The 20,572-nt window shown below is 35.2% G+C and overlaps 1 protein-coding gene across 1 annotated transcript in view; it reads left to right on the plus strand.

Annotated features, from left to right (window-relative positions):
- Positions 1-3,131, plus strand: part of LOC124895573 (protein Ycf2-like) — a 4,792-nt gene extending 1,661 nt beyond the window's left edge. Inside the window, 2 exon segments of the mRNA XM_047405997.1 lie at positions 1-1,555; positions 1,558-3,131. The exon segment at positions 1-1,555 is cut by the window's left edge and continues 1,577 nt beyond it. Coding sequence (XP_047261953.1) covers positions 1-1,555; positions 1,558-3,131 — 3,129 coding nt within the window.
- The last annotated feature ends 17,441 nt before the right edge of the window (positions 3,132-20,572 follow it).

Raw genomic sequence — 20,572 nt, forward strand, 5'->3', positions numbered from 1 at the left:
CATCCTATTTCATCAGATCTGGGATGTGATATGGTTCAGAAGGATGAACCGGATATGGACAGTTCCAATAAGATTTCATTCTTGAACAAAAATCCATTTTTTGATTTATTTCATCTATTCCATGACCGGAACAGGGGAGGATACACGTTACACTACGATTTTGAATCAGAAGAGAGATTTCAAGAAATGGCAGATCTATTCACTCTATCAATAACCGAGCCGGATCTGGTGTATCATAAGGGATTTGCCTTTTCTATTGATTCCTGCGGATTGGATCAAAAACAATTCTTGAATGAGGCCAGGGATGAATCGAAAAAGAAATCTTTATTGGTTCTACCTCCTATTTTTTATGAAGAGAATGAATCTTTTTCTCGAAGGATCAGAAAAAAATGGGTCCGGATCTCCTGCGGGAATGATTTGGAAGATCCAAAACCAAAAATAGTGGTATTTGCTAGCAACAACATAATGGAGGCAGTCACTCAATATAGATTGATCCGAAATCTGATTCAAATCCAATATAGTACCTATGGGTACATAAGAAATGTATTGAATCGATTCTTTTTAATGAATAGATCTGATCGCAACTTCGAATATGGAATTCAAAGGGATCAAATAGGAAAGGATACTCTGAATCATAGAACTATAATGAAATATACGATCAACCAATATTTATCGAATTTGAAAAAGAGTCAGAAGAAATGGTTCGAGCCTCTTATTTTGATTTCTCGAACCGAGAGATCCATGAATCGGGATCCTGATGCATATAGATACAAATGGTCCAATGGGAGCAAAAATTTCCAGGAACATTTGGAACAGTCCATTTCGGAGCAGAAGAGCCGTTTTCAAGTAGTGTTCGATCGATTACGTATTAATCAATATTCGATTGATTGGTCTGAGGTTATCGATAAAAAATATTTGTCTAAGCTACTTCGTTTCTTTTTGTCCAAGTCACCTCTTTTTTTGTTCAAGTTGCTTTTATTTTTGTCTTACGCACTTCCTTTTTTCTGTGTGAGTTTCGGAAATATCCCCATTACTAGGTCCGAGATCTACATCTATGAATTGAAAGGTCCGAATGATCAACTCTGCAATCAGTTGTTAGAATCAATAGGTCTTCAAGTTGTTCATTTCCAAAAATTGAAACCCTTCTTATTGGACGATCATGATACTTCCCAAAAATCGAAATTCTTGATCAATGGAGGAACAATATCACCATTTTTGTTCAATAAGATACCAAAGTGGATGATTGACTCATTCCATACTAGAAATAATCGCAGGAAATCCTTTGATAACCCGGATTCCTATTTCTCAATGATATTCCACAATCAAGACAATTGGCTGGATCTCGTGAAACCATTTCATAGAAGTTCATTGATATCTTCTTTTTATAAAGCAAATCGACTTCGATTCTTGAATAATCCCCAGCACTTCTGCTTCTATTGGAACACAAGATTCCCCTTTTCTGTGGAAAAGGCCCGTATCAATAATTCTGATTTTACGTATGGACAATTCCTCAATATCTTGTTCATTCACAACAAAATATTTTCTTTGTGCGTCGGTAAAAAAAACATGCTTTTTGGGGGAGAGATACTATTTCACCAATCGAGTCACAGGTATCTAACATATTCATACCTAACGATTTTCCACAAAGTGGTGACGAAACGTATAACTTGTACAAATCTTTCCATTTTCCAAGTCGATCCTATCCATTCGTTTGTAGAGCTATTTACTCGATCGCAGACATTTTTGGAACACCTCTAACAGAGGGGCAAATAGTCAATTTTGAAAGAACTTATTGTCAACCTCTTTCAGATATGAATCTATCTGATTCAGAAGGGAAGAACTTGCATCAGTATCTTAATTTCAATTCAAACATGGGTTTGATTCACACTCCATGTTCTGAGAAAGATTTATCATCCGAAAAGAGGAAAAAATGGAGTCTTTGTCTAAAGAAATGCGTTGAGAAAGGGCAGATGTATAGAACCTTTCAACGAGATAGTGCTTTTTCAACTCTCTCAAAATGGAATCTATTCTACTCAAAATGGAATCTATTCCAAACATATATGCCATGGTTCCTTACTTCGACAGGGTACAAATATCTAAATTTGATATTTTTAGATACTTTTTCAGACCTATTGCCAATACTAAGTAGCGGTCAAAAATTTGTATCCACTTTTCCTGATATTATGCATGGATCAGGTATATCATGGCGAATTCTTCAGAAAAAATTGTGTCTTCCACAATGAAATCTGATAAGTGAGATCTCGAGTAAGTGTTTACATAATCTTCTTCTGTCCGAAGAAATGATTCATCGAAATAATGAGTCACCATTGATATCGACACATCTGAGATCGCCAAATGCTCGGGAGTTCCTCTATTCAATCCTTTTCCTTCTTCTTGTTGCTGGATATCTCATTCGTACACATCTTCTCTTTGTTTCCCGGGCCTCTAGTGAGTTACAGACAGAGTTCGAAAGGGTCAAATCTTTGATGATTCCATCATCTATGATTGAGTAGCGAAAACTTCTGGATACGTATCCTACATCTGAACCGAATTCTTTCTGGTTAAAGAATCTCTTTCTAGTTGCTCTGGAACAATTAGGAGATTCTCTAGAAGAAATATGGGGTTCTACTTCTGGCGGCAACATGCTTGGTCCCGCTTATGGGGTCAAATCAATACGTTCTAAGAAGAAAGATTGGAATATCAATCTCATCGAGATCATCGATCTCATACCAAATCCCATCAATCGAATCACTTTTTTGAGAAATACGAGACATCTAAGTCATACAAGTAAAGAGATATATTCATTGATAAGAAAAAGAAAAAAGGTGAACGGGGATTGGATTGATGAGAAAATAGAATCCTGGGTCGCGAACAGTGATTCGATTCATGATGAAGAAAGAGAATTCTTGGTTCAGTTCTCCACCTTAACGACAGAAAATAGGATTGATCAAATTCTATTGAGTCTGACTCATAGTGATCATTTATCAAAGAATGACTTTGGTTATCAAATGATTGAACAACCGGGAGCAATTTACTTACGATACTTAGTTGACATTCATAAAAAGCATCTAATGAATTATGAGTTCAATCCATCCTGTTTAGCAGGCAAACTGTTTGATTCTGATATGTAGGCTATAACTGGTACCTACATTATGAGACAATGTAGCACATAGATATATGTGTGGATAAGTACTTTGGAATGTACTGAGTAAGTGAGGTTCAATGCACTGAGTAAAATTGATTATGTATATAATCTTAAAACATGCATACTAAGTACAAGTAGACTTACCAAGAGAATGGAATAAATTAAAAGCTGAAGTATCTTAAAACATAAGTAACAAACATAATCTGATAAGCTGGTGAATCAAGAGACTTCATTTCTTAAATCTTTAATTTTTTAGAATAAGTAGAACTGAAGTGGGGAAGCGGTAAAACATGAATACTGTATGTACATCTCATGTAAAGTTGAACATGTTAAAGAACTATACTGAGGATCATGCATGAATTATGGGTTTGAAACAATGGGATGTAAACTGACATAACTCGAGGATCTGAACATACCGATATACAGAGAATGAATGCACGAACACACAAAACCAAACATAACATATACTGGATGATCTGATTAACTGAATAACTGATTCCTATACGACTGAATGATTGAAACCTAAGTAATGAAATAAATAATGTCTATATACTGAGTAGCTAAAATTTTGAATATGGACAAATTAATTTATGAACACTGAATAGCTAATGATTGAGTACTGAATAACTATCATCTGAATACTGATCAATTAACATCTAAATATTGATTAACTGGTATTTATATACTGACTAATGGATATCTATATATTGATTAAATGATATTAGAATGTTGATAATGCAATACTAAATTGTACTTAGTAAATAATTGGACTAAAACTGTGGGAGGTATCATGTAACCGACATACCCCAATTTGAGCTAATCGGGGTCCAACCTGTAACCCCAATTAAAAGAGTGTCAGTACCATGCCATGGATACTACCTGTAACCCCAATTAAAAGAGTGTCAGTACCATGTCATGGATAATAACACTGGCTGTGTGGATCCACTAAACTGGTGTCCTGATAGACAAAAGAGTCACCCTCTACTGGCAAGTTCCCTTATGATATCTGTGTCATCCCTCAACTGGCAGGTAGACATCTCAAACCTATGTTGTCTACATAGTTTTGTAGCTTAGGTATTTCTATTAATGGTCACACCCTCTATTGGTAGGTGAGCCCCCATCCCTAGGTTGGCTCTGTTCTAAATACTACTCCCAACTGAAGTGACACTGGTACTAAACTAAACAATATTTAACTGAACATTATTTCTGATAACTGATAGTGCTCATCATGATCATAAATATCTGAGTAAGTAATAAGACTCATGGTTTCAATGAATTATTACTTGAAAGATCCAAATCAAAAGTAAACACATAGGTATCGGGTGTTCATAAACCAATAGCACTAAATAATTCATAAAATATGATATGAATGGTTAAAATTATTATATGGGAGTCATGATCCAAGACCCAAGGCATAAATATTTCACCGAAACAAATGAGAAGAATGAACTTGAGCATAGGAATGTCTTAGACATGAGAAACAACATGATTACATGGCTAATTTTATTATTCTGGGATTCAACATGAAATCAATAGTCTATGACATGGAAGTAAGTGAACTTGAAAAGAGGATCATTTTCATAGGTCTAAATACATGAGATTTACAATTTGACGTGGTATTGACTAACCATAACATGTAAGTTAGGGGTTTGAATTACATAGAACCATAATTCACATATTAAAGCTAATAACATGGCTTGAATGTGAAATTAGTAATGAAACATTGATATAAGTAAGTCATGATGCACTTAAAGCCTTTAATCTAACGGCACTATCATAATTCAAGATTATGGATAATTGGGTATGAACCCTAATTGAAAAACAAGAGCTTTAATCTTTAAAGTAAGTTTTGGGCACAAGGATGAGAGAGGATCCTTGATCATAAACTCCACATACTTTAATTGAACGAATTTGTCAAAGAATCTTGGAATTGACGCTTGAATCCTTGAAGAAAAACTTGAATTTGGATAATGAATACTTTAATTTTTAGAGAGAAATTTGAATATTTTGCTCTTGGGAAGAGGAGGGTTTCTACATGAGAAATTTTGAGGAAGATGGACAAACAATTCCCTTTTGGTGTTATAATTCGTGCCTTGGACAATTAGGGTTGAGGGGAAAGGACCAAAGTGCCCCTCGACCCTTAGGAATCAGAAATAGAGGGGGAATAAGATCCACATCATGTCCCATATTGTGTGGAGACATCAAATCATCATGTCCCCTATCGCATTGAGAGAGCAACACACCGTGGAAAAATTGCGGACCCTTACTACCTCTCACAAAAAGGCCATAACTTTTCATTTGGGTATCGTATTAAGGAGAAATTGGTATAGTTGGAAAGATAACTCAATTATCTATCATTTAGTGGGTCTTGAGATGAAAAATTCTCATATATAAAAAGTTATAAGCATTCAAAGTAGACCCTTATAGAATCGGATACAAAGATTTGGCCGAATCAAAGGCTCTTAGCTCAACTTTGTTATAAGTGATTCCTATGAACAATTTTTCACCTCAAAAGCAGTTCACACACTAGGATAATGATCATGACACATGTATTCATATAAAAATCATGATATTAAAGTTTTGCACATGTAGGAACGACTGTTCAAAGTCTAACTCAAAAATGCAGGGTGTTACATTATCTCCCCTTGGAATCATTCGTCCCCGAATGATTGATTGGAACTTGTTGAAGTCTTATAAGTATGGAATAATGTACATATGACATGTCGATTAATGAAGGATATAGCTGAGCTAAAACATTATAAATTTTATCATGAAACCAATTTCTGAGCTGACTTGTACAAGGGGTATTACACTGTCTGAGCTGGAATACTTGGAAAACTGAGATAATGCACTGAACACTTATGAACTGAGTCAGGATTAAATAGATAAATTTGAAACAAGATGCTTGGACAGAACTGAATTTTCAACATGCATGGACATGAATGAATTACCTCATGGAATACCAATATTCATGAGACTTCGGATTGTATGACTAGATGGAAAGATTGAAAACTATAGGAACTCTTCTGTCTGACTGCTAAACTGAGTTGTTTGCTATACAGACTAAATTATAATGGAAGTTTATACTCAATTGTAATATTTTGAATAAGATATTTGAGTAAGGAATCTTAATATGGCTATAACTCTATAACATGGAACGTAGGGCTATGAAACATAAGTTGGGATACCACTACTATGCCTTAAGTAAGGCAACCTCTAAAGCTCAAGCTTAGTTCCATGTCTGAGTTGAACTACATATCTTTACTATGTTCAAGCCTAACTCGAAATCACCAGGTACTATATATAACACCATAATACTAGTCTGAGCCATGAATTCAATACCCCATGTATTTTCACAACTTCTCATCTCAAGAATAATTCTTCCTACCCTTTCAATAACAAAATTCAACCTCTTACTAGGAATTCACTAGCACACAATGCATTCATCAACTTATTTACCAACATACCATTCAAGACTATCAGTTTAACCACATATGAACTTATAAACAAACACCTTTAAAAGTATCTTTCTCATAGTCTCTAATCCCCTATCAATAATAGCTTTCTTGCACTATCCTTAGGAAGAAACACATAGAATTCCCAACTAACCATCACATATAATGAAAGTTCTACCACAATCATCCTTAACACTTATAGCCTAAGATTCAACAAGCATGAAACAATCTTTCCCCTTCTCTCCTATCTAAACAATTACTCAACACCACTATCATTACATAAGGAGTGGTCACTGAAAGATTAGAAAATGAGGACCTAAAATGTGAAATAATAATATGTATAACTTAGAACCTTAACTAAGGCCTGAGGAATACAGTATCAAAAGTATGAATTCATTAAAGTGATCAAGACTAAGGACATACACGACATGATCTAATTTTTACTAATTATTAAGAGTGTAACATGAGTACTTGGAACTGAACATACTGTAAAACATAGGTACCTGAGTCATGAGATTCATGACCTATGTTTGGAGTTCATGAATTCATGGAATATAATTTGAACTACTAAGTAAACTAGAACTCCTCATACAAGGATCTGGAAGTGTACATGATTCAATGTAATATCCATGAATATGAGCTATGATCATAGGGCTGACTGGAAAGACATGAGTAGGTATCCTGATGACTGAGGTATACAACCTTGCATTGAGATAAGAATTGTTCGGGTATCTTTCTCCCTTGCTAATGTCCTATAATACACTAAACTTACTGCTACAATCTAAGCCTGACTTGGTTACTAGTTCTATTATCTCCCCCTTAGCTTAAATCCATCACTCTAATTTTATGGACCCCTAAACTCTAAATTGAAGGGTAATCATTTTAATCTAGACTCAGAATATAACAATACACATAAATAATAAACTCAACCTGAAAGTTTAAAACCCGATGTTAGTACTTCCTTCTGAGATAAAAATCTTATCTTTCTATAGTCTTAATAGTCATCATATAATAACTCAAATAGTGAGTTATTTAGAATCTTCATAAGTATCACCATACCCTGAGTTCACACCATCTAGACTTTTAACTCTTCTTTCTATTAGCTCAACCATCCATAATTCAAACTTAGGTTCTAACACTTAACATGGATATCTCCAAACCGTTAATGAACCATACTAACTTTCTTCATATCCTACTTATATCATATCTCTAAACTTATATTTTTTCCTAAACCATGATAATTATCCTTACACCAACATACCCAACATCATCAACCTATAACCCATAAGTTAGATGATAAGAACATTATATACTATATAGCCTCATTCGCACTTCACAAATCAAGGGTACTATCTAAGCACACACTTTAAAAACTTAGAAATACTATAATCCCATATCACCTTAGGCACACCTCTGAATCACACCCACATCATCATGCTTAATTTCGAATCAACAACTTAAATTCTTGCATACACTTTTTCAAGTCTACTGATTCACCTTTCATACAACTAGCCCTATGGATACATAATCTACTAAATCTAGATAATCAGTATCCTTACTTTACTGCTGCTACTTTTGGGTTCATTTTTATAACTCTAGATCATATGCAATCATAGTATTCTGAGAAGGGATTTGAGGGAACATATGACTTTAGCTTAGTGCATGATTTTCATGATCATGAATAAAGTATTTCAAACTTCAGAACTTAAAGCACTGATGGGGTACTTTTGAGTCTGCGCATAATCCCATATCTATTTGTGGGGACAATCGAAGAAAACTCTGTCTGTAAAGGTTAAAACTTGGCTACTTTGGTTGCCTCAAAGATAAGGAAGAGTTGGTAAGAATGGAGAAATGTAGGAATCTTCATAAATGCCTTGTAGCCACAAGATGAAAAGTACAGACATCTCCGTACTATTCCATATGACTCTACTAGACATGGCTTCCTAGATACCCATGACACTTGAACTTTGTTCTATGATACCAAGTTTTTCACAACCCGAAACTACCCCTAGTCATAATACGGTGTGTAGAACCATAATTGATCCCAAGCTAACATATGAACTAGCATCATACTTGAGCATCTGAATTAAACTATATAAAATAGCCATGTTTTTGGTAGATAAATATATTCATCATATAATCTAGATAATATAATTCTAATAAAGATTACAACTTGATAAAACTGAAGAGAGAACTTGAATTTACATTTCACGACTCTGACTGACTCTCTATGAAGCCTCTACTATTCTAACTATAGATAGCTGGAACACGCCTCGAACTATCACTAATCAATACATATGAATAAATATAATATAGTACATGAATTACAACTGACTAGAGTCCCCAAAATTGGAGAACTCATCACTTATTAGCTGAAAGATATAAACTATTTGATTCTAATGTGTAGGCTACAACTGGTACCTACATTATGAGACAATGTAGCACATAGAAATATTAGTGGATCAGTACTTTGGAATGTACTAATTAATTGGGCGTGAATGCAATACATTAAACTAATAACATGTATAATCTTAAAGCATGCATGCTAAGTCCAAGTAGAGTCACCAAGAGACTGAAATAAACTGAAAGTTGAAGTATCTTAAAACATGAGTACCAAACATGATCTGATAAGCTGGTGAATCACTACACTTAGTTTCATAAATCTTTAATTTTTAAGAATAAGTAGAACTGAAGTTTAGAAGAGGTAAAACATAAATATTGTATGTACATCTCATGTAAAGCTGAACATGTAAAACTATACTAAGGATCATGTATTATGGGTCTAAAATTATGGGATGGAAACTGAATATGCTGATATACTGAGAATGAATACATGAACATACAGAAGAAAACATAATATGTATTGGGCTGATCTGATTAACTGAATAACTGATGCTTGTGTGACTGAATGATTGAAATATAAGTAAAGGGATAACTAATGTCTATATACTGAGTAGTTGATATCCGAATATGGACTAACTAATTTACGACCACGGAATAGCTGATAATTGAATACTAAATAACTGTCATCTGAATATTGATCTACTAATATTTGAATGTTGATTAACTGGTATCTTTATACTGATTAATTGATAACTGTATATTGATTGATGAATATTTGAATGTTGATCATGCAATACTGAACTGTAGATAGTCTAAATAACTAGACTAAAATTATGGGAGGCATCATGTTACTGACATGTCCTAATCTGAGCTAATCAGGGTATAGCTTGTAACCCCATTTAGTAGGGTATTAGTACTATGCTATGGAGGACTAAAGAGTCACCTTCTAGTGGTAGGTGCCCTCATGAGATCTGTGTCAACCTCAACTGACAGGTAGACATCTCAAACCTACAATGGCTACATAGTTCTATAACTCATGGATTGATACTATGGGTCACATCCTATATTGGTAGGTCAGTCCCCATGCCTGGGTTTGCTCTGTACTAAATCCTACTCCCAACTAAAATGACACTGTACTGAACTAAACTAAGTTTAACTAAACTTAATTTCAGAAAATTGATAGAGCTTATCGCGATTATAAATATATGAGTAAATAATAAGACTCATGGTTTAAATGAATTATCACTTGAAAGATCTGAAGCATAGGGTATCGGGTGTTCATAACCCGCTAGCATTGGGCGATTTATAAAATATTATATTTACACTTAAAACTATAATATGGGAGCCACGATCCAAGATCCAATTTACAAATATTTCATCAAAACAAGTGAGAAGAATGAACTTGAACTTGGGAATGTCTTAGACATGAGAAAACAACATGATTACAGGGCTAATTGCATAAATACATGAGCTTTACAATTTGACTTGGTATTAACCAACCAAGAAATATAAGTTTGGGGTTTGAATAACCTAAAACCATAATTCACATGATAAAGCTAATAACATGGCTTGAATATAAAATTAGTGAGGAAACATGGATATAAGTAAATCTTGATTCACTTAAAGCCTTTAATATCATTGAAATATCGTAATTCAAGAATATGGCTAACTGGGTATGAACCGTGATTGCAAAACATGAACTTTAAAGAAATTTTTGGGCATAAGGATAAGAGAGGATCCTTGTTCATAAACCCCACATACTTTAATTGAAGAAATTTGTGAAAACATCTTTGAATTGAAGCTTGAATCCTTGAAGAAAAATTGAATTTGGAGCATGGATACTTGACTTCTTGGAGAGAAAGTTGAATATTTCATTATTGGGAAGAGAAGGGTTTCTACATGAGAAATTTTGAGGAAGATAGGAAAATAATGCCCTTTTAGGTTTTATAATTCGTACCTTGGATTATTAGGCTGAGGGGAAAGGACCAAAGTGCCCCTTGACCCTTAAGAAGCGGAAATAGAGGGGGAATAAGCTCCGCATTGCATCCTATATTTCATGGAGAGAGAAATGCATCGTGCCCCATATCGCATGGAGGGAGCAACGTGTTGCAGCCAAATCGCATACCCTTACTGCCTCTCATAAAAAAGGCCATAACATTTTGCTTGGGTATCGAATTAAGGTGAAATTGGTATCATTGGAAAGATAACTAGATTATCTATCATTTGGTGGGTCCTAAGATAAAAAATTTCACATATATAAAAAGTATATACGTTAAAAGTAGACCCTTGTAGAATTGGATACAAAGATTTGGCTGAATCAAAGGCTCTTAGCTCAACTTTTTTCTAAGTGATTCCTATGAACAATTTTTCACCCCGAATGCACTTAACACACTAGGATAATGATCATGACACATGTATTCATATACAAATCATAGGATTAAATTTTAAAAACATGCAAGGTGTTACACCAATGGTACGAGTTGTACCATCTAACCCCTACGCAAGTCAGTGTCTATTAAATCAAGACCAATACTTCATACAACTAGGTAGTATAGACCTGTACCTCAACATATGATAAGGAAGAGGCTAAATTATACCTTCGACAGAATATACCCAATAAACACTAATCATTATATGGGAGAGAGGACCTTAGGTCGCATCCTAGGGTATGGCCAGTACTCATGAATCGTGCCCTTCCCAAAAACCTAAATCAAGGAAATCCTTCTAAGGGTCTAAAACATAGGTGTTTTAGAAGCCTATGGTTTGTATAACTTTCTTGCCTATTTTAGGGTGCTTGAAGCCTTTTCTGAATCATCAAAATCATATCCAATGACTTAAGAAACAAGTCAGTACCATGGGGTCTAACCTTTGAAGTCTCAAGCCAACAAATAGGACATTGACAATGCCTAGAAAGGCGCTATCTCAATATTATTATAAGAAAACTCTGCTAAGGCTACTCCACTGGCCTTCAAAGTCCATAAAACATGCACAGAGCATATCCTTCAAAACCTGAATAGTTTGCTCTGACTAACCATTATTTTAGGGGTAGAAAGTTTTTCTAAGGTCAACCTGAGTACCAACTCCTTATAAAATGTCCGCCAGAAAACTAGAAGTGAATATTAATCCTCTATCTAAAATAATGGTCATAGGCATACCATGAGTACAAACAATTTCTTGAACATAGATATAATCCAATCTCTTAGCACTGAAAGATGTCTAAATAGGCATGAAATGGGCTGATTTGATCAATTGATCCATGATGACCCCAATACTATCAAAACTACAAGAAGTACAAGGCAACCCACTTATGAAGTCCATAGTGATTTGCTCTGACTTTCACTCAAGAATGAATCATCTCTAATGCAAACCACCCAGTCTCTGATGATCGGCCTTTACCTTATAACAACACAACTAATAAGCTACAAAGTCTTCCACACTCTTCTTTATTCCACCCTACCAGTTATGATGTTTTATGTTGTAAATTTAGCCTCTAATCCTTAAAACACCATCAAAATTAGGATATCCCACCTTAGCTTTTCCACTCGACACCTTATCTAAACTCACCCCAAAACTATCTTCATCAAACTTATGACCTTAAATTTGTTCTATCAATAAAGATCTAGTATCAAGAAAGGCTAAAATATACTCGGGTGTCAAAATATAAAGCCTAACCATTTGGTTTTCTAAAGACTAAACCTCCAAGGCTAAAAGATGCTCCTGGGTCAAGAGATGAGATAAACTCCCTATATTAGTTGACTTTTGGCTCAAGGCATTTGTAACTATATTAGCTTTGCCTAGATGATACAGAATAGTGAGGTCATAATATTTAAAAAACTCAAGCAAGCATCATTCCTTCATATTAAGATCTCATTTATTGAAAAAGTACTAAAGTCTATGACAATCTGAAAAAATCTAAAAAGGAGCCCCATATAATTAATGACACCATGACTCTAATACAAATTCCATTACAGCATGACTTCAACACAAACATCACGACTGTCAACTCCAAATCATGGGTAAGGTAATTTCTCTTATAAGGCTTCAATTTACGGGAGGCATAAATAATTACCTTACCCTTATGGATCTACACCACACCCAAACTAAGACAAGAGGAATCATAAAACATAACAAAACCACACCCTCATTGCACCCTTATTGGGCAAGGTCAAATAGGAGCCAAAGTCAACAACTCTTTAAGTTTTTAGAAGTTATTGTCCTATGCATTCGACCACTGAAATACCACTTTTTTTTAGTTAAATTGGTCAAAGAAGATGCAATAAATAAGAAAACCTTCATAAAACACTTATAATAACTGGCCAAAAAAACAAAACTCTAAATTTTAGTAAGAGAAGTAGGTCTAGACCAATCATGAATTGCTTCAATCTTGGTCTGATCAACCATAATACTATTCTTGGTCACAATATGACCCAAGAAAAATTGAGATACAACCAAAAATCAAACTTTGAAAGCTTGGCATAAGACTTCTCATCACCCAATCTTTGAGGTACAATCCTCAAATGCTTCGCATGATCGACCTAAATGTCATCTATAAATACAAGCATAAAAGTGTCAAGATTAACATACCCAATTAATCAACTCTATCAATGTTTTGGGAGCTTGGTTGTCCCAAAAGACATGATAAAGAACTCATAATGACCATACAAAGTTTGAAAATCCATCTTTGGTAGATCAAAAGCACTAATCTTTAACTGGTGTTTCTTGGATTTCAAATCAATCTTGGAAAACATCGAAGCACCCTACAACTAGTAAAAAAAATCATTAATTCTAAAAAGAGGATACTTGTTCTTAACCATCACTTTGTTCAACTGCCTATAATTAATACACGTATCCATAGAACTATACTTTTTCTTCATAAATAAGACAAAAAGAACCCTAAAAAATACACTCATTCTAACAAATGCCTTACTCAACAAATCCTTTAACTAATGCTTAAAGTCCTTCAAATCAGTCAAGGCCATCCCATAAGAAGGTATGGAAATAGGCTTGGAGCTTGGATCTACACAAGACAATATCAATATCATGATTTGGAGGCATACTAGGATAATCCATGAAAAATACAATAATGAACTCACAAATAACTTGAATAGAATCCATAGGAGGCAGTGAAACAATACTAATATCACAAACTTAAGAAAAATAAGACAAATACCCTTTCTCTAACTGCAATAAACATATAGAAAATATATAACACCCTTCAAACCCGAATTTTAAGCATTCTATTCCAAGCAAACCTAGGCATATTTGGTGTAGCCAATTATTGACATAATAGTCCAAAATAGCATGTTTGGGAGCCAACCAATTCATACCTAAAATTATATCAAAATGGATCATATCTAGGATAATCTAGTCTACCCAATTTTCACGACCTGCAAAGGTAACCATACAAGATATATACATTTGATCCACCACTAAGAAATCATCCATGGGAGTAGAAACATAAAGATGCATAGCAACGCTCTCATATGCAATATCAAAAGTAGAAATAAAATATATTAATGCATAGGAGAATATAGACCTGGGTTAAATAAAAAAAAAGTAGATCTGCAGCAAATTGAGATGATACGTAAAATAACTACAACAGCAGCCTTTGGCTAAGGTCTTCCAGGTATAGCATAACACTAACCATATTCCTTCCCAAACTAAGTAACCCCACGACTACCTTTATGAGCTCCCCTACCGATACCTCTAGCACCTCTAGCACTATACTTACCACTCAAATAATGAACTCCCACTGAAGATATCAGAGTAGGGCATAATTGAATTTAAAAACCCTATCAAGTGGATCTATACATATATTGAGGGAAATCTTAGGCCACATGGCCAAGCTCATCTCCTACAAAACATCCTTGAATCTTGACTCAATCGGAGAAGATGTGGATGAACTATAGTGATTGACCTGACCTGAAGGACCCATCATGGATCCTTCACCTACATAACCCAATACTTGGCTACAAAAAATCACAAAATTTGAAGGCCTACAACTTTATCCTTACAATGTAGGCTAAACTAACCAACCATGATAACATGGGAACCTCTACTAGAGAAATCTTTACCTTGAGAGGTATGCCCACTAAACTTTCCCTAATGATGTACCTTTTTAGTTCCTCCTTGAGTAGCCTAGATAAAGACTCGTTGGCATGCTTAATAATACTCTGGAAAAAACATTAAAATTACCATCTAGACTATAGCTAACTGATATATACAATTTAACCCTTTACAAATTATGAATGCTCTTAGACTCAGTGGAGATGCTAGCGATTGAATATCTATATAAGATGTGAAAATATGCCTTATAGTTTGAAATTGACACGAATCCCTACTCTAAGTGATCACACTCATTACTCATCTAGTATCTCAAGCTATATGATACAAAGCAATGAAAAAAAGCCTCAAAAAATTAAGTCCAAGTCATAGCAGGTGAACCCAAAGTCCTACAACTAGAAAACAACATCTAGTAATCCCTATCCATATCCATCAGCTGATAGGTGGTATATAACTCAATAAGACTCAAGTAATCCAATATTATATAACTTATCTAGACAATCAATGAAAAATTCATAGGCATCCTCACCAATACCACTACTAAACTTGGGCGGACCTAAACAAATAGGCCTCTCAAATATGTTCTGATCATTAAAAGATATAACTGCACATAAAGAAATCAGAGAGATAGTAAGTCTAGCAAGTATCCACAATAAGCATACCATAGATGATGATTGTATCCCATAATTTGGAATACCATAAGTTGATGCCAATACAAATGGTGGAATATTACTGAATATTTGAGAAATATCAGGTACACTCAAAGGAACACCCTTCAAATGACTCAAGAGACAAACCAAATAATCCTAAAGCTTTGTAATAACCTTTTTTGTTGACTTTTGTGAAATTTATATTTTTCTATGCTTTAGCCATTAATCTTCTCCCCGTCGTTTCTTTGTGCTATTTTTAGGGTTTTGGGATAATTGGCATGGTTCCTAATGAATTTTGGTGTAATTTATACTAGTTTATGATTTTTGGTAGTTAAAAAAGCTTAATAGTTAGCTTTGGCAAACATTTATTAATTGGTGCATTCATTGGAAAAATAGACTATGCTAGTAGATAAAAAATCTTGATTTTAGTTTGTTAACATGCTTGGTGTGGTTTTACGGCTTTTATATCTTATATTGACCCTTATTATAGAAAGTTGTGTATACACTGGGTTACTCTATGGTACTTGGACCGATTATAGTATTCTGGACTTACTTGGCATTTATTCTTGTACGAGCATTTCTATTACCAATATTCCATATATTTATCAGCCTTATGGAGGGTTTCATAGCTATAGGTTTGAGTGATGCTTGTAGAATATTATGTGGTGCTTGAATATATCAGCTATATGAGAGGTTGAATAGGTATAGGTTTTCATTATTATTTGACATAATATTGATTGGACCTTTTGAGATTATGTCGGTAGTGGTTATGTAATACCCCAGAAAATTTTTCGTTGAAATTTTGTGCTTAAACGTGTTGGGTTCTATCTTCTAGAATGAATTATAAATTTTTCATGTGGAATGTCTTAGATTATGACCCACCATTGCGTAGAGAATCAAATAATCTTTCCAATGATATGTGGATCATCCAAAATAAACACCTGAGCGATGAGTTATGAACATTCCGATCGAACCATGAATAGTAGTAACAGTAAAACGTGCAGGGAAAAATATTGAGGCCTGGCGTATTTTTGGTCCAACTTTAAATGATCATAAATCCTTGTGCATAATGATCTGGGTGATGTACTATATATCAACGAAAAGCTCTGCGAGTCCTCTTTCCAATGAAATTAGTTTCATCTAATTTTTCTATCGAAGCAAAAAGTTATGGTCGATCTACTTCAGCCTATCAAAAGTGAATTTTTGGGTCAACTTCAAATGATCATAACTCCTCGTACACAATGATCTGGGTGAGATATTATATATCGACAAAAATATATGAGAGTCCTCTTTCTAATGAAATTGGTTTCATCCAATTTAGATATCGGAGTAAAACGTTACGGTTGATCTACTTCAAACTATCAAAATAGTCCACCAAGGTACAGATTCAAGAATTATTTGAAATTTAGGGGAGTTTTGGTCACTCCCCCTCACCCAAAATTCATCCAAACCCTATATTAAAGCCTATTAGAAGCATTATATGTTATATTTTATCAAATTTCCTCAAAAAGAAAACCCTAAGCTCCTACATCCAACTTCAAGAACCTCCAAAGTTCACCATTAATTCTTCAAATTTATTCAAGATTCCAAGTTCCTAGTTCAAGAACTCCAAGAACCATCATTCAAAGGAATGATCAACATCTCAAAAATGAGTATCGATCTAAAGTTCATCATTCAAGGTATGTGGAGTTTTTCAACAAGAACTCTCTTTCGTTCTTGTGCCCAAAAGTAATTTTCTTTACAAAGGCATGATTTTTATTTGATTTTTACGAATTTGAAGCATGAACCCATATCTTATGATGATTATTATGAAATCTTGATGTTTATGATTTTGAAAGATGAATTTACATGTGTAGAGATATAAAGCATGAATCTTGAATGATATTTATCATAATTTTGATATTTGGGTCGTAAATCCCTATTAGAAATTGTATTTTTTTGAGAAAGTGTGTGTTATAAGCACGTTGATGTTCAATATTTGAGATATTTTGAATGATTTGATCTTTTGGTCTTAATAGAATTATTTTGAACTTGAGTGTGAAAGAAATCCACAATGTGGTTGATTTTGATAGATGGAAAATATGATGGCTCCCGATGTATATTTATATATTACTGAAATTATTTTGTTGTGGATTGTCTTTGAAATGATCTGAGCTAAGTTCGGGACAAATCTTTAGTACCGAGTGGGAGGTATAAAGCGACCTTACTTCCCTAGAACTACGTGCTCCCGTAGGAGTGAGCCTGAGGCTAATTTATATAGTGATCACTAGTTTGTGTGGATTTGATATCGATAGTTCTACTCCGATGGCAAGGATAGGACGACTCTCCCCAATGTTGGTTGTACGTTGGACTCCATGTAGCTCACATGGTTTATGTCGATTATAGGATCTCCTAGTGTATGTGTGTTTCCTTATGTCAATGGTGAATGGTGAATTGATTTGAAAGTAGAATTGTGAAAGTTATTCTTTTGAAAGATTTAAATGATATTTACATTATGAGAATTGATATTCTTGATGAACTAAAGTAATTGACAAATTATATGATGACTCACATGTGTTATTGTACTTATTTCATCCTCTCATGATTATGATGATTTTCTTCAGGCTATGTGAGTCTTTCATATATCCTGCTTATTTCTGATAAATATTTATGATGATGATGTTTATGCAACTGTATACACCCCTATATCCTCGATTCTTTTCCATGTTACTGACTCACATCTTCGGATGTGTGCTGCATTTTCTCAGAATATAGGTTTAGGTGCTCAGTTCTAGGTTCGACAGTGACTCTTTGGGCACGCTATTCTACATCCTCTGTTGTGGTGAGTCCTCATGTTCCAAGGACGTGATGTCTGATGTTGGTTTCACGGAATTATTTACATTTAAAAACTGAGCATGTGTCAGTTAGGGTATGTCTCAATGGCTCGCTGGTTTTATTGATTTTCTTAGAGGCTTGTCAGACTAGTATAGATGTTGGGAGTTGACTAATAAGTCATATATTGTTATCTTTCTGAAATTCTTTTATTCTTGGATGATATTACTCTATTGATATTTGAGGGTTATTTATGGAAACCCCATTGATTTGTGTTGAACTGAATGAAAATGGCTCAAAGGGTTAGCTTGGGGCTACTCATAGCCTCAAGTATTGTGTGAAGCTTCGGGACCCATTTTTTGGGGCATACAAACTTGGTATCAGAGCCTAAGATTTTAACGTGTCCTAGGGAGTCTGACAAGTCACTTTAAGTAGAGTCTTGATCATCAGTGTGTAGCGTGCCACACATATGAGCAAGAGGCTACAAGACATTTTAGGAAAAAATGTGATTCTTTCTTTCAGAAGTCTATCGTGCTTAAAGTGTCTCTCTACTATTGATTCGTGTTTTTCTTTTTCAGAAACATGCCTTCAGATTGAGCGAGAAGAAATAATGATGATCAGCAACCTCTACCCGCTGACCCATTGAATGAAAATATGTCTCATGATGAATTTTGAGCAGCCCTTTAGGCACTGGCCCAAGCTGTTACTGTAAATCTTCAGGCCAACCCGACCCCGACTCCACAGCAGCAAGGAGGTGATTCAGCTGCTTCCAAGATTCGTGACTTCATGCGGATGAATCCACCGGAATTCTACGGGTCCAAGTCTGATAAGGAGCTACAGTTGTTTTCAGAGGAGGTATGGAAGATTACTTAGGTGATGCATGTATCTGAGGAACATAGTGTGGAGTTGGCTGTGTATTAGTTGAAAGACCTTGCTTATGACTGGGTTGTTGCTTGGAGGAAAGGTAGAGGTGAGGGAGCTTTTTCTACAACTTGGCAAGAGTTCCAGGATGCATTTCTTGATAAGTTTTTCCCTTTAGAGATGAGGGAGGCAAAGGTGGAACAGTTTATCAACCTGTGACAGGGCTCTATGACTATTAGCGAGTACTATCTAAAGTTCCATCAGTTGGCCAAGTATGCTCCTGACTTAGTGGCTGATAATCGGGCAAGTATGAGTAAGTTTGTGACTGGAGTATCTAGTTATGTGGTTAAGGAGTGTAGGTCTGCTATGCTGAATAGTGAGATGAATATTTCTAGGTTGATGACTCATGCCCAACAGATTGAGGTAGACAAGATTAAGGAGAGAGATAAAAAGAGAGGGTATAAGAGAGCTAGGTTCGAACAGCACAGACAGGGTCAGACTAGATTGCACAGAGGGAGTCCCCCTTAGTATCAGGATCATTCATCTATGCCAACCCCGTCATCTACTAGTGCTCTCATGCCTAGATATAGGCAGGAGTAAGGTAGCAGGTCATATGCATCTAGGTCCCAGTACAGTGCTGGCAGTAAGCCAAATCATCCCCTGTGTCCTAAGTGTGGTAGGGCTCATTCGGGTGAGTGTTGGGGTGAAAAGAGGGGTTGTTTCTGGAGTGGTGACATGGGTCACAGAGTTAGAGATTGTCCACAGGATGGACAAGGGCGTCGTGACTATCGCCATCAGACCTAGACTTAGACTGTTAGTGCTCCAGTTCCAGCGACTCGCCCAGCCCCAGCTTAGAGCGCCTCTTCTACCAATGCTGGCGGGTAGCACCAGAATATATTCTAGCTTTACCGTCCCACCAAGAACAGGAGGACTCTCTCGATGTTGTTACTGGCATGCTTCGTATATTTTAGTTTGATGGGTATGCTTTGTTAGATCCTGGATTTAGTTTCTCATATGTTACACCTTTGATTGTTGTGAATTTTGAAATGAGTCCTGAGATTATTCCTGAGCCTATCCTAGTTTCTACCCCAGTGGGTGATTTGATTATTGCCCTGATAATGTATAAAAAGTGTCGTATTACCGTTCTTTATAGAGTCTTGTTGGCTGATCTGATTGAGTTAGACATGGTAGATTTTGATGTGATTCTGGGTATGGACTGGTTGTATTCTTTTTATGCCTCTATT

The sequence above is a fragment of the Capsicum annuum genome, unplaced genomic scaffold, assembly GCF_002878395.1.
Source record: "Capsicum annuum cultivar UCD-10X-F1 unplaced genomic scaffold, UCD10Xv1.1 ctg82991, whole genome shotgun sequence".
Lineage (NCBI taxonomy): Eukaryota > Viridiplantae > Streptophyta > Magnoliopsida > Solanales > Solanaceae > Capsicum > Capsicum annuum.